At 42.9% G+C, this 15,139-nt stretch overlaps 1 protein-coding gene across 5 annotated transcripts in view; it reads left to right on the top strand.

Moving 5' to 3' along the window:
- The window catches only part of RSU1 (Ras suppressor protein 1), a 237,044-nt gene that overhangs the window by 36,878 nt on the left and 185,027 nt on the right, over nucleotides 1-15,139 (top strand). For all 5 annotated transcript variants that reach the window (XR_006700803.3, XM_005564723.4, XM_045399633.2 and 2 more), the window contains one exon: nucleotides 14,584-14,704. Coding sequence is in view for 4 of the 5 variants with exons in the window: in XM_005564723.4 (XP_005564780.1) it covers nucleotides 14,584-14,704 (121 nt within the window). In the remaining variant the exon portion in view is untranslated. The remainder of the gene's footprint in view (nucleotides 1-14,583; nucleotides 14,705-15,139) is intronic.

Here is a 15,139-nt window from a genome sequence, read left to right as displayed (position 1 = left end):
GTGACACTATTTAAATTTAAACCTGGGGGCTTGGGGCAGCATTGATGGGTTTTTGAAGTCAGCGGGGGAATTAATCTGTCTGTAGCAGCTTTCCTAGATGTGTCCATATGCATGATATATTTAAGGAGACAGGAAGAATAATTGCAAGTGAATTTTTTTCTTCCGTCTCTTTGCTATGAATGGGCAGGTACTGACTTTGAATGCAACAAAGTCATTGGCAAAGTCAGAATGCAAAGCCATCCTGGCCCAATGGGAAGAGTTTCAGATTAAAGATCCTTTTGGAAACACTGCTTTCTTTGAGCACCTGCCTGTGATGTAGTACGCACCTGGCAGAAGGCTGGCTTGCTCTTGTGCAGCTGCTCTCTCTCTCTGCCTTTCAGAAACTGCTCTAATCTGCCCCACATCCCATGCCAGCCTCTCCTCTTCATATGCTGCTCTAGGAAGATCTATCATCTTCTGTCCCCTGGTAGCCCTGCCTCTGGGCCCAGGGTCTACTCCTGCCTGCCTCTTGTCCTCTCTCCTCCTCTCTACCAGCCTCTCCCCATCCTCTCCCTGGGGCCCCCTGGCTGCTCTGGCCCATTTGAAGCCTTTCCTCCCCAAACTCTCTTGCATGTAGACTCTTTAACTCCAGCATGGCATTCCCTGTCCTTCTCTTGCTTTGTGTTTTTTTCTCTCTGTCCAAATAGATGGTAAGCTTTTGTGGAAGCAGGGATCATTTCATATTCTTCCTGAATGCCTGTGGCTGGGCACTTAGTGGCTTCCCTGTATAAACCGAGTGTTCACTGCTCCCAGGAGGTCTGTGAATGACAGGGAAGGGCAGAGAGGAAACCGCTGGCTGGAGAGAAAGTGGGGAACACTGGGACCAGACGGTTTCTTTGGGATTAACTGGTGTGGGGACTTGAGTAGATGTGGGCATCACAGACTTCAGTTTCTTACTCATTATGTGCTCATTTCAAACATGGTAGAGCATGAATGCTCTAAAGATACATGACCTTCAGCCTGGGCAACACAGCAAGATCCTGTCTCTTAAAAAATGAGCCAGGCATGGTGGTGCACCCGTATAGTCCCAGTTACTCTGGAGGCTGTAATGGGAGGACCACTTCAGCCCAGGAGTTTGAGGCTGCAGTGAGCTATGATTATACTACTGCACTCCAACCTGGGTGACAGAGCAAGATCTTAGCTCAAAAAAAAAAAAAAAAAAAAAAAAAAAAAAAAAAAAAAAAAAGATATATGACCTTATGTCCAGTAAATGATGGCCGTCTCATCTTTACAATCCTAGAGCCAAGGAATGATGGGCTGTGATGTGTGTTACTCAGGCACACAAAGGACTCGCAGCCAGGGAAACTGGTATCATGACCACTCAGATGCGTGGGAAGGCAGCAGTGTTGCCAAAGGTCATCTTCCTGTGTTTCTTTGCTTTTCCTTCCTGCCCGTGGCCTCTGGGGTTACCCTCCCTTTCAAGCCACTGTCGGCTGAGTCTTTTTTAGTCTGCTCCTTAATCCAATTCCCAGGTTTTATGGTGTTTGAAAGTGTGAGCTTTGTAAATGCTTTCCTACTGTTTTTTTTGTTTTTAAAAAGGAGTTTCTTTTGGGGACAACCATTTTAAGACTTGTCCACTAGAGGTCACTGTTGAGACACATATGTCTCCTCCAGGTTTTGTACCTAAAGATTGGAAACCAACTTTGTTGTCAGAATAAATTTTTTGCAGGCTGTCCGGCCCTGCACCACAGGGCGTGTTGCTATTGCTGCTTACACAGTGCAGTTTTTACCATGTTTAAGGTAAATCCTTATAGAAGGAGGTGTGCTGTGTTTTTTGTTTTTCTCCTACCATGAGCATATTCAGTTTCACGTGTCATTATTTGGTGTTTATTATGGCTACTTTCTCAAATTAGAAACATTTTTTTCCCTCCAATATTCTTACATTGAAAGAATTATACTGCTTTACATAGTATTTTGTATTGGGCATATACGAGTTTTTTTTTTTTTTTTTTTTAACCTGCAGAAGAAAGTTTGAAGTATTTATGTATGTAACCAGATTTTAATTCAAAAATAACTATAAAAATCAGGAAAATGTGTATTTTGTGCATATTTATGCTGATTCATAGACTGCCCAATTCCATTGTGTTGGGGAGAATATGAAATGAATGTGCATCAGGAAATGAATTGCTTTCTGTACCAGTGATAAACCAAGCTCTGGGCCTTACTTTTTTAAGTGAAGTTTTCCTTAAGTTTTAAAAATAGTTTTATTCCAACAGCAAAACCCATATGTAAACCTTGCAAGCACCTTAAATATGACAATAGTTTTTTTTTTCAAAGTTTGTGACCCCTCTGTGTTGAGGATTAGACATCATTTTGTGCAAGAAATAACCAAGGATATCTTTTTGCTCTGTGCAAACATTGAGGAGCTGACGTCTATGTAAAACCTTTCAAAAGGGGGTCTCTGAATGTAATTGTTTAGTTTCATACTTTGAACTTTTAACTGCCATATAAAGCCTTTTCCTGAGAGATTGGCAGTTTTGCCTACAATTTCAGATCTTCACTGTGATCATATCTCATCATTTAATGCATCGGAAATGGCTAGGCAGGTAGTAAACCTAAGTTTTATGGCAAAATATGGGTTTTTAAAAAATATACACTATTTCCTATTAGTTATAGCTTATGTACAAATTTGTAATTATAGCAAACAAGAAATACTAAGATATCTTCTTTGGTGGTTTCAATAATTTATTTATCAAAGATAATATTCTAAGTACATAGAACTTAATACTTTTAAATTTTATGCAGATGTATATTTTATCTACCATAAGTCATTATAAACATATTAAGCAGCATATTTCACATGAAAATGCTGCATTCTTAAAATCTGTAGATCCAATTTTAATGAAGAAAACTTAGCAGTTTTTAAACAGCGTTAATACATTGAAACCTTTTTATACAGACATAATAGATTGTTGGGATGATTGAGAAGAACTAACTGTCTGAATTCCTGAGGGTGACCTTCACCGCTCTTCTCAGACCTTGCTGTTCTTGAGTCTGTAGTTATTCCATCCTTCATAGATTATTTGTCTTGCTTTATGCAAAAGTTCTTGTGCATGGCTTGTATGAAATTAAACCATGAGGGGGGAATATGTAAAATAAATGGTCTCTGTGTCATGAATTTATCTTGTGACAATATCAAAACAACTTGCTGTTTGCATTTTAACAGGGTGTAAATGTATTTATAATACAGAGGCTTTGATCAATAACTTATTTTTTAAATTACTGCACATTTATCAGTTCACTTCTGTGCCATCATTAAAAGATGAGAGTTAAAAAAAAAATTTGCATAGTATCTTTGAATCCAACAGCTATTAATTAAACAGTGTCTATCTGATGGTACCGGTAGTCAGGTTACCATGAAAAAATGACTGGCAGTTGGGCATGCGTTGCTGTTTTTGGCTTTATTGAGTGAGCGCCTGAGATCATCCTATGGGAGGGTCTGTTGACCCAGGGACCCGGGACCAGTGCGGCCAAGGCCAGCAAATGAAGTCGAACAAATGTCTTCCCAATGGCATCTTATCTGTCCTCAGCTTGTAGACTGTGGCCACTCCCCCCTCCCCGTTCTCTTTGTTGTCAGGCCTACCAACCAAAACGTACCTGTTCCAGAATGCTTTTTCTTGAGGTCCTGTTCTGTGCTAAGTGGAAGCTAGCTAACATGTGAATTCCTCCACAATATATTTTTAAATGGAACCACCCCAATCGTGAGAACTTGAGCACGGTGGCAGGCTGTGGAGAAAATAAGACGGGGGAGTGTGAGCCTGTCACTTTCCAACTCATAATTAGCCCATGTGTGGGGCTGCTCCTGAAAAAGGTTTCTTTTGCTATTGATGATAGAATGTCTATCAAACAGAATTGATTTAACAGCAAAATATTCTACATAGATTTTCAGTTGATGCGCTCTCTCCTAAATCACTTGGTGTGTGTGTACATAGGAGTATGTGTGCAGAATGATAGAGGAGATATACTAAGAGGTGCGATACTTAGGTACATACATTCTTGTAGAGCATCTCTTCTCTTTACGTTTTTATTTTTTAGAGGTAGTGTTTTTATCACCCAGGCTGGAGTACAGTGGCACAATCCTAACTCGCTGTAACCTGAAACTCCTGGGCTCAAGCGAGCCTCCTAGATGGATGTGCACCACCACGCCTGGCTAATTTGCCCAGGCTGGACTCAAACTCCTGGCCTCAAGTGGTCCTCCTGCCTTGGCCTCCAAAAGTACTGGAAATATAGGCCACTGTGAGCCCCTGTGCCCAGCCTTCGTAACTTTTCGTAAGTCACTGATCTTTTTAAATAATAGAGCGAAAACTACAACCCTGATCCGTAGAGAAGTGCACGTGATGGTTGTAGTTTCACCAGAGGCCTGTGGATCCCATTGTGTTCATCCATGAATTCTTTAGAGGTCCACGGAGCTCAGATTTAGAAACTCCAGAATCGGATGAAGATAACACTAGTATGTTTGCATGCAGTGTGGACATAGTGATGTTATTTTTTTGTTTGTTTGAGACAGGGTCTCACTCTGTCACCCAGGTTGGAATGCGGTGGCGTGATTTCGGCTCACGGCAACCTCCGTCTCCCAGGTTCAAGCGATTCTTCTGCCTCAGCCTCCCTAGTAGCTGGGACTACAGGTGTGCACTGCCACGCCCAGCTAGGTTTTGTTCTTAGTGGAGACGGGTTTCACCACATTGGCCAGGCTGGTCTTGAACTCCTGGCCTCAAGCAATCTGCCTGCCTCGGCCTAGTGATGCTCTTTCTTAAAGGAGATGCTTCTTGGAGATTTGTATAAAACTTCAGATGATTTTTAATGCATCACAGAACTCATTCTTGATGGCTTCTTAAAAAATGTAAAGTGCCACCTTATTACTCTACTCAAATTTACATTTTGTTAAATAAGAATTTGTAATCCTGGAGCTCCCAGGCTTGAACAGAACGTGCGTGTGGGCATGTGCACATTTTTTTTTTAACGGAATACCCTTCCCATTTCCATTTTTCTTTCTGTTCCTCAGCATCGCAGGCCAAAACCGCTCAAATACAATTGATAACCAGTTAACAAACTCACTGACCTTGCGTTTTGCTGTTTTCAGTCTGAACCTTCTTTTGTCTAATTTTTTTGCTGTTTCTTTAGCTTTTTTTCCCCTGCCTGTCTATTCTTTGTTCTAGTCTCCTGATTTTTTTTTTTTTTTTAAACTGATGTTCCTACCCCTGTCTCTGAATTTGGCTTATCCTTCAGAAAGTTGAGATGAATACTCATGTTTCTCTGTGAAGCCCTCCTTTTCAAATCCAGCTGAACCAGCACTGTGTGGAAAGAAATACCAGGCGCCCCACAGCCTGTGGGACCATCAAGAACAACACCTATGTGATAACTGCAGCAGGAAGTGAAAGAGGAAAGAGTGAGTTTGTTGAGCTCCCCCACTCTGTATCACGTGGAGGAGACAGGTGTAAAGTGGTTAAGTGACCAAAACAAGGGGGCGATGGAGCTTTCTGTACGGCTTCCAAGTGGCTGTTCCACCGTGTCCCCTGCTACCTCTGCAAGTGATGTGTGTGCACTTGACGTCCCATCAGGTCAATCTAGGCGCTCCATGGACGAAGCATTCCTGTGGCTCTGGATCCTTACTCGTTCCAATAGCAGAACAGGGAGAATTCCTAAGGTTAAAAGCCATAGCTGTGTTAGTTCGAAGGGAGTGATCAAAGCTCCCACGTGGATTTGGTGGATTTTCCTAGCCCTGGGCCTCTTCCTTCCCCTCCCCTTCTTGTCCTCTTCATGCAGTGACCCCAAACATAAGGTCCGGTAGGAAGAGAAGCAGTCCAGTTGTGGCCTCTTGATGGATTAATTCCGGTGTTTTTTGTTGTTGTTGTTGTTTGTTTATTTATTTATTTATTTTTGAGACAGGGTCTCACTTTGTTGCCCAGGCTGGAGTGCAGTGGTGCAATCTTGGCTCACTGCAGCCTTAACCTCCAGGCTCATGTGATCTTCCCACCTCAGCCTCCTGAGTAGCTAGGACTACAGGCATGCATCACCATACCAAGCTAATTTTTTGTAGAGGTGGGATTTTGCCCTGTTGCCCAGGCTGGTCTGAAACTCCTGGGCTCAAGCAATCCACCCACCTCAGCCTCCCAAAGTGCTGGGATTATAGGTGTGAGCCACTGCATCCAGCCTAGATTAATTCTTAATTGTAAAAGAAGACAGAAACTAATGGCAAAACGTGCTTTTCCTGTGTGCATGTAAGAGCGTGCGAGATAGAATGTGACTTGCTTACTGTCTACCTTGTAATGTTAATAATCTAGGCTTATGTGTAGATATACATTCATTTATATTATACATAGTAAAGGCATGTACTCATGTAAAAGAGCCTAGAGCACTCCTTTTATAATACTGAGCTTGCTTTTCTCCACTGATGGATTGAAGTTTTTTTTTGTTTTTTCCATATTCTCCTTCTCTGTCTTCCCAGTGTTTTGGAATTTCCTGGGCATTTTTCCTGCCCTTCCTTTTCTTACCCTTCACTGGATGTCACTTCCTCCCCAGGCCACTGAATGCCATTTGCTTTCCTCTCAGCGCTGCTTCTCCCTCCCAGCTCCCCAATTAAAGCTCTTTATTGATGTATGGCTTTGCTGGAGGGGTAGCACATCAGAACTGGAGTGCAATTTAGAAGCGGTGTTCCTGCAAGAATTCAGAGTTCATACGTCCTCCTGAAGATGCTTTGGGAGTTAACACAAGATTCAGGCATTAACTAATTTTTATATCCCCAGAGGAGAAGAAATCCATGCTTGTCAGCTTTTTAGGAAATTTGTTTGGTCATGCATACACACTTTTTATAGCTCAGGAACATACATTTTTGCATGTTTGGCTTTATACTCTAAAATCGACCTTATTACTTGCTTATACCTTTTTTCCTCTAATTTTCATGTAACTGATTTTTCACATTGCTGCTGAAAGAGTAGGACCATTGTGTTGCGGTAAGTTAAGCCAGGGGATACTTTTGTTTCCTAAAATGACTTAGGCTATAGAATCCTGAGACGGCTCATAATAGCATAGACTGAACATGTGCTTTGGAGCACAGGTCCTCAGTAAATACTTGTTGTTTATTAACCAAAAGTACATTACCATTGTTATTTATAAAGCCAATAATATTTGGAGGATGTTGGCCTTTCTTGGGGTAGATGCTTAGATATTTTGCTATTTTATGTTTACCTTGAGGAACATGTAGAACCTTTTAAATGAGAATTTGCTTTACTGTTTCATAAACTTTATGTTTTTAAATAACCTAGACCTACTGTAATTCACTGCTTTAAAGCTGCTTTGGGGGAAGTCCCATAAAATCTGTGAAGCCAGTTATCATTAGTATACTTTTGAACATCAAACTCTTATGGTCATATGTAATTAGTTCATTATCATCCACCTTGTATTTTGGGCCAGAAAACAAAGGTAATTAATCACTATAACTGCAAATGACCTTTTTTTTTTTTTTTTTTTTTTTTGCATGTAAAGTGCTGAAGTGTAATTATTCCTACGCGAGAGTGAGAAGATTCTTCTTTATGTGTAACTATTAAAATGGCATTGAGAACTATGATTTGCTGAAAGAATCGGCATGTATATAATTAGTCTAGACGCCACCTCTGTGCTATGAATGGACTCATGTTCTCCAGTTATTATGGCTAGAGATTAAAAAGGCTGTGCTTTTACTTTGACCATGGATGCCCCAAATCATATTTCAACGAGTTTCTGCTAATTTGGTTTTTTTCCTCCCTTGCTTCATTCAGGCCAAAGGGGGGCACTTGTTTTTCGGTATCATATTCATCAAATGCTGGGGCAAGGAAGTTTTTAGTAATTTTTCTAGTAACTTGGTTGTAGTAATGTAATATGCTAAGTTATCTTACAAGCTAATTTTAATATCCTCTACCATCCTCTGTTCTTCTATGCTTTATATAATAAAAAAAAAATGCTGTAGAAATATATGACATTGTGAACATCTGCCCAGGCATTTTCATTTGTTATAACAACAGACAAAAACCTTTTTTTTTTTTTTTTTTTTTAAATAGCAATATGTCAGGTTTTTAGAAGCAATGCTACTCGGTTTCATTTTGCTGTAACTCATGCTATGTGGTTTGTTTGGGGACTCTTTGGCCTGAGGGTGGGTGGCACTTTTGCATCCTGGAAATGGGCACGAGACAGTAGTGTTGCCTCCATTGCAGCACAAGGGTGGGTGTGCCCCTTTGCCACCTGCCGTCCTGGTCCTGGCTGTCAGCAGTTGCCTCACACAAAGTATCTGCCCAAAGTCCTCCTCTTCTTCCCTTGCTGTAATTCACAGTCCGTCACTGGAGGCAGAGGTTGAGCTATCCGTTTACTTCTTTCCAACAGGCTGGGTCCCTTGGCTTTCATGCCCTGGGCCAGCCCTAGCTCAGGAATCACCAGCTCTAAAAACGTCCTTTGGTGCTTCTGCAAAAACAATTGGGTGTAGTGCAGCCCCCAACTCCCCAGAAGTTTGGTGGAGATGGTGGGTGGAGGTCACCTCCAGATTTCATGCCTGCGGTGCGGATGGAAAGCGCCACGTGTTCGGAGCGGCTTCTGGCTTCCTGGCAGCCGTGGGTGTGCGTTAGCATGGTGCAGGGTCTAGTGCTGCCCTTCTGGAGCTGAAGAGGACCTGGCTGTCGCTGGTAACCATATGGCTCTAAAGACCAAAGTGTGACCCCCTGACCCTCCCGTGGGCTGCACCCAGGCAGAGCTCCTGTCCTTATGTTTTTGCGTGGTGCCTGCTGCTCCCAGAGTCTGTCGCTCCTTACCGCTTTGTTTTTTTGCCTCAAGGGCCACAAGATGCTTTTGCTCAAAAAGCCCCCAAATCAGCTGCACCCTGATCTGTCTGGTGCTGTCTGTACCACCCAGCATCCTGCCGTTAGGGCTCAGTGTTTTTTTTTTTTTTTTTTTTTTTTTGAGACGGAGTCTCACGCTGTTGCCCAGGCTGGAGTGCAGTGGCGCGATCTCGGCTCACTGCAAGCTCCGCCTCCCGGGTTCCCGCCATTCTCCTGCCTCAGCCTCCTGAGTAGCTGGGACTACAGGCGCCCGCCACCGCGCCCGGCTAATTTTTTGTATTTTTAGTAGAGACGGGGTTTCACTGTGGTCTCGATCTCCTGACCTTGTGATCCGCCCGCCTCGGCCTCCCAAAGTGCTGGGATTACAGGCTTGAGCCACCGCGCCCGGCCGGGCTCAGTGTTTTGAAGCCGAGCAGTAGACCAGGTGACATCTCTTTGTGTGACTACCCTTGGTCATGATGAATTTGCCACTGAGTGACTTAATTCAGTGTGCCAGGGAATTCAAGGCTTTTCTCCTCTGGAGAGTTGTCCATCTTAATACTGATCTCACCATAAAATCCTGCGTGAGGAGGCAGAAGTTGACTAGAAAGGGTTTGATGGTGGCATCCACGTTGAACGTGTTAGCTACTTAGAGTATCATTTGTTTCACTTGTCATCAATCCCCAGGCTCGAGAGGCATCTTCATTTGGATCAGATTGATGATTATACTCACTGCATTATCGCATGGGGTAAGGGATGTATGTGTTGGATTGATAATGGTGATGCTGCCAATGAATTGAAAGTTTTCTGAGCCAAAATACGGTTCCCAGACTAGCAACATCGGCATCCCCTGGGAAGTTGTTGGAAATTCAGAGTCTCAGGCTTTACCCCAGACCTACTGAATCAGAAACTCCGGGATACCCCTCCATCTGTGTTTTACCAAGCCCTCCGGTGATTCTGGTGTCTCTCTGGTTCGAGAGCCACTGCCATCGGGCAGGGCTGTGTAGTAGAACGTTCTGCAGTGATGGAAACAGTCAGTATCCCTGCCGTGCAGTAGTGGAGCCACCAGCCACCACATGTGGCCGCCGAGCTCTTGAAATGGGGCTGCTGTGACCAACAGTAGCATTCATCATTTTATTTAATTTTGATTAATCTAAGTTTAAATTCAAACAGCTGCATATAGCTAGTGGCTGTCCATCAGATAGCCCAGCCCCAGAGCATACCCGGCTAATTATTATTGTGTAAACTCCTAAAATGCTTTAAGTTGTTAGTTGTGGAATTATTAATTGTAGATCATAGAGCAGAATCTTCCTTATTCAATTCAACAGGATTGAAACTGCGATTGTTACAACACAGGTGATCTTGATTCTTCCTGTGGAGGGGAGACAGTTTGCGGGCTGCTGGCCGGTTGGGGGAAGCCTATTCTTGAGCTGATTGATGGTTGATTTTGTGAATATGCATCAACGGTGCAGTGCTGGGTGGCTCATGCCTGTTGCACATATAACTGATGACAGTAGATATATGTCCTTTTAGGAGTAAAGCTGTTGCTCAGGAAGGGGTGTCAGTATTTCGCACAGATGGACTTTGGTTTCTCCAGCCTGTCCCGCAAAGTGGAGGTGCTTCCGGCCAAGGAGAAGTGAATGAGCCCTTTGGGCACTTTGGGCTGCTTGTGGAACCTTCCAGAAACTGTGCTGGTGGAGACAGGGGTGGTGAATTGTCAAGTCTGGGCTCGCACATGAGATGGACAAAACTCTCGAATCACATTCGGGTTCTTCAGTTTGGGAGGACCTGGAGGAAAAAAGGTCATGGCGGGTGTGTTAGGCGGAACTGCTGCAAAGCCCAGAAGAAACTTTGAGATTAGTCTCTGGGGTGATGTGACCACATCCTCGTCACCTTTCCAAAACACCAGCAGAGGCTCTGGGACGAGAGCGTCCCCAGCAATCCTGTGATCCTGCGGCTAGAGCGAAATGTGACATTGAGGAGCCAGGGGATATCTGAGTTCTTTGGGACTGTTCCCCAAACCTAGCAACTGAAGTCTCAAAATTAAAGCAACCATCTTTGGCTAGGCAGAAAATGATACTCAATTCTCTGTCAGAAGCAAAGTTCTACATGACTAAGCTTCCTAATTGAGGGCCCCATTTGTTGAATTATTTAAAGCCGTATCATTGATTATCATAATCCATCTCCTCTTAGAATCCTAGAATGTTAACACGAGGTGGAAGAGACCTGGGAAATGGTCATAATCCAGCCTTCTTATTTTATGGAGGCCCAGAGAGGTTATGAGTTGAGTGAGGGCACACACAGCACTGTAGGGTCAGGGACCATGTTACTCTTTAGTTCCTTTGGTGTCATAGGTCAGCTGGGGTCATAGATCAGAAGCTGGACAGATTGATGAAAAAGGGTCGTTTCAAAGACATAAGAAATATACTGATGCACACTGTTAGGTTTTAAAATGCTTCTTGCTCATGCGTCCTGTAGATATCTAGAAAATTCCAATAGAATATATTGGTAAAATATTGCAGTGGTCTTTTTGGAATAGCTAAAATTGTTCCCGCCCTGTATGTATAGGATTTCGTCATGGCACAATTCGTATTGCTAACTGGGTTATTTTTTCTGGAGAGTTTGGTTGCGAGTAGTTTATTTTCCAAGCACTAGGCCTGTTTCAGTTGATTGACTTTGATACTGTGTCTTTTGTAACTTACTTTGTTTAAATAACATGCCTCTCCTACTTTATCCCCGGAGTATTGAGATGCTGTGTGTGCAAAGTATGGCACTGTGCACCTAATCAGCATTCTCTAAATATTGGTTCAAAGAGTGAATACTATCCCATCCAGAAGGGTCTGCATGTTAATTTCTTTAGATTTTCACTGTGGCTGGCGGTTAAAAAAATTTCTGTATATTTAGGGAAATTATTAGCTGTGTATTATTTTTTTTCCTCACCTAGCTTGAATGGAGTGTTAAACAAAAAATTCACATGCTCACCAAAGGCTGGGAGAGGTTTTGTAAATTGAATATGGGGTTATTGTTTGCGTTCACAAAACAAAGCCCTAAATCACATTTAGCATAATTTGTGGTTTTAAATTGGACTGATTTAGCAAAGAGAGTGAAATAATCTCTCATCTTGTCAAAAAGGCGATACCTTTAGACCAGCATTTAATTGCATTGGCAGAGTAACTTCGGGAAGACAGCAGTAATTCTGGCTGCATTATTCTTGGTTTGTGGCTAAATTGAGATCATCATTTTCTCCTGGTTTCACTAACTTCCGTTATTGCTCTTCAAACTAATCAGATGAATGTGGTCTTTGAACTAATCAGATGAAGGCTTAGTGGTAGCTGGAGGGTGGACAGGGGAGGGATGAGGTCTATGGGCAGCTGTACTGTATATACTTCATGATCTCGGGGGAGAAGGTGACATCCCAGTGACCCAGAAGGCACAGCCTGGTGATTTTCTTTTCTTTTCTTTTTTTTTTTTTTGACATAGAGTTTCACTGTTGTTGCCCAGGCTGGAGTGTAATGGCGTGATCTCAGCTCACTGCAACCTCTGCCTCCCAGGTTCAAGCGATTCTCCTGCCTGAGCTTCCCGAGTAGCTGTGACTACAGGCGTGCGCCACCATGCCCAGCTAATTATTTATTTATTTATTTATTTATTGTAGAGATGGGGTTTCACCATGTCGGCCAGGCTGGTCTCAAACTCCTGACCTCAGGTGATCCTCCTGCCTCAGCCTCCCAAAGTGCTGGGATTACAGGAGTGAGCTACTGCGCCAGGCCAGTCTTCTCTTCTCTTCTCTAGATAGAGTTTCACTCTTGTCACCTAGGCTGGAGTGTAATGGCATGATCTTGGCTCACTGCAACCTCTGCCTCCCAGGTTCAAGCGATTCTCCTGCCTCAGCTTCCCGAGTAGCTGGGATTACAGGCGTCTGCCACCATGCTCAGCTAATTTTTGTATTTTTAGTAGAGTTGGAGTTTCACCATGTTGGTCAGGCTAGTCTTGAACTTCTGACCTCAGGTAATCCACCCACCTCGGCCTCCTAAAGTGCTGGGTTACAGGTGTGAGCCACTGCCCCTGGCCCCAGTGATTTTCTTGGTAATTGCTTACACACAGTGAATACCATTCATTTGCACAGAAGTGTTCCATGGACTGTGCACCTAAGAAAGAATGTACATTTGCAGCCACATTGTACAGGTAGGGTTCGTTTGCATTCCTGCAGGTATCTAAGAGGGAGGGTTCTGGAGGAACTTCGAGCTGTCTAGATTACCTGATGAAAACCTGTTCTTTTCTCAACAGCCACTTCAGGAGCTCACCCAGGGGCTGCTCACTAGACCACTGCTCCCTGCCCATGTGCCCTAGTTCAGAGTAATCTGTATTCTTCACAGTCCCTTCTTCCAGTGAAAGCATCTCTTTTGCCTTTCACCAAGCCTTACCTCTAAAAGAGTAGCCGGCGATACCTTAGACATTTCAGAAATAAGCAAAGTGCCTGTCCTTATACTTTTATTCCCCTGGGAGTTATCAACTAGTCTTCTTGAAATGGCTAACTGCTTAAGTATTTTAAATGTACATTTGGCATTTTACACACACCTTTGTGGTGGTTCAAATCACGGGTGCTCCTGGGTCTGAGTTTAGGTCTGACTGCAGGAAGCAGGTTAGTTTCCCGGCCTCCTGGGGCACCCCTGGAGGAAGCAGATGGGGATAGGAAGTCAACTGACTGATAAGGGACATCACACTTTCTTGGGCTGGGCTCCAGGCCCCTGTTCATGTTCTTAGTTACCTGGATAGTCTTGGTATCAGAGTTTATGTGAACCATGGCCAAGCTTATCACCCACAGAAATGTTTCTGGAAAGACTGAATAGCAAATGGGATAGATGAATTAACAGTCTATGGAAACTCCTTCTGCTACCAATTTGTAGTTTGTGCTTTTGAGATGAAGATGCCTTTGGCTTTGACATTTGTATTTTCAAGTGTATATATGCTAGGGAAGGAGGAACCTTTCAGATCCCTAGTGGCTGATTTTCATCTTGGATCTGCATACTAGAATTCATAGCATGCTACTGAGTTGACTTTTTGTATTTCTATATAATACCACTGTATCGATCTGTTGCTAATCTGATGTAACCTTTGTGTGTGTGTATGTGTATGTATGTGTGTATCTGTATGTGTGTGTGTGTTATTGATCAAGATACATTACTCCAGAGGCCAAAATCAGAAACTAGGGAGGTCGAATATTTCATCATTTAAAATTGAGCTTATATTGTTATTAATGCAATGTTAAGAGGACAGCCCTTCAGATACTGGGTTATTTAAGCAACTTCAATGTACCCCACCCCAGAAAGGATTTGGAGGTCGCCATCTTACTTCTGGTGGCAATGCAAGAAAACTGAAAGGAAAAAAAAAAACAACAGTTGCACTTATAAGATCCTATGTGACAACCATAAGTATGTATGCTTCACAGTATTTTTATAGGCTGTTTATGGTACAGAAATTCTCTTTTGTGCATCTTGGCTCTGTTGCCCCCGTCATTGTCCATCTGAAACAAACTATGCCAGGCACTTAGCTAATCAGATACAAAGAAGCATTTCAGCGGCCACTCAGAAGTGAGCTACTGCTTATGAAAAACCTGTACAAAATAAATAAGACCGGTAGGTGAATTTGATGGTCCTTTTGGAGTTATAATCTTTCTTTGCTTTGAAAGAAAAACAAAACGTGCCGCTGCCGTCCCTTTCTAGGAGTTCCGTCCCCAGATTCACACTCAGCATTTTTGTTTCCATAGCGGTGCCACCCAACATCGCAGAACTGAAGAATTTGGAAGTGCTCAACTTTTTTAATAACCAGATCGAAGAGCTGCCCACACAGATCAGCAGCCTTCAGAAACTCAAACACCTGAACCTCGGGTGAGTATCAGTGGAGGGAAGAGGCGGAGAGGGAGAGAGTGGAAGGGGTGTGCCGGGTAGGGCCAGGGGAGGAATTATTTTTATATTATTGCATAGAAATGGATCTCTAATTTCTTTTTATGTTTTGGGTCTTAAACAAATTTTATTGTTTTAATACATCCTTTCGGTGGCCTACATCAGTGAGTATTTGAGAGCTAATTGAGAAGCTAATTGTTGGCACAATAAGGAAGTTAAATTTTTACTGTATTTTGTGTCCAGTAAAATTTTATCTCAGTTCTGTTGACCGAGAAGGGACTTATTTGCATTGCATGAACTGGCAGACAAATGGTAATATGGTTGATTTTTTTTTTTTCTCTCCGCGTTAAATAGGAATAGTTTACAAAGCACCTTTGTGCCTTGGAGGGAAGAATATTTTCCCTAATGATGCTTCATTCA

This window comes from Macaca fascicularis, chromosome 9, assembly GCF_037993035.2.
Source record: "Macaca fascicularis isolate 582-1 chromosome 9, T2T-MFA8v1.1".
Lineage (NCBI taxonomy): Eukaryota > Metazoa > Chordata > Mammalia > Primates > Cercopithecidae > Macaca > Macaca fascicularis.
This window is presented reverse-complemented; position numbering and strand designations above follow the sequence as displayed.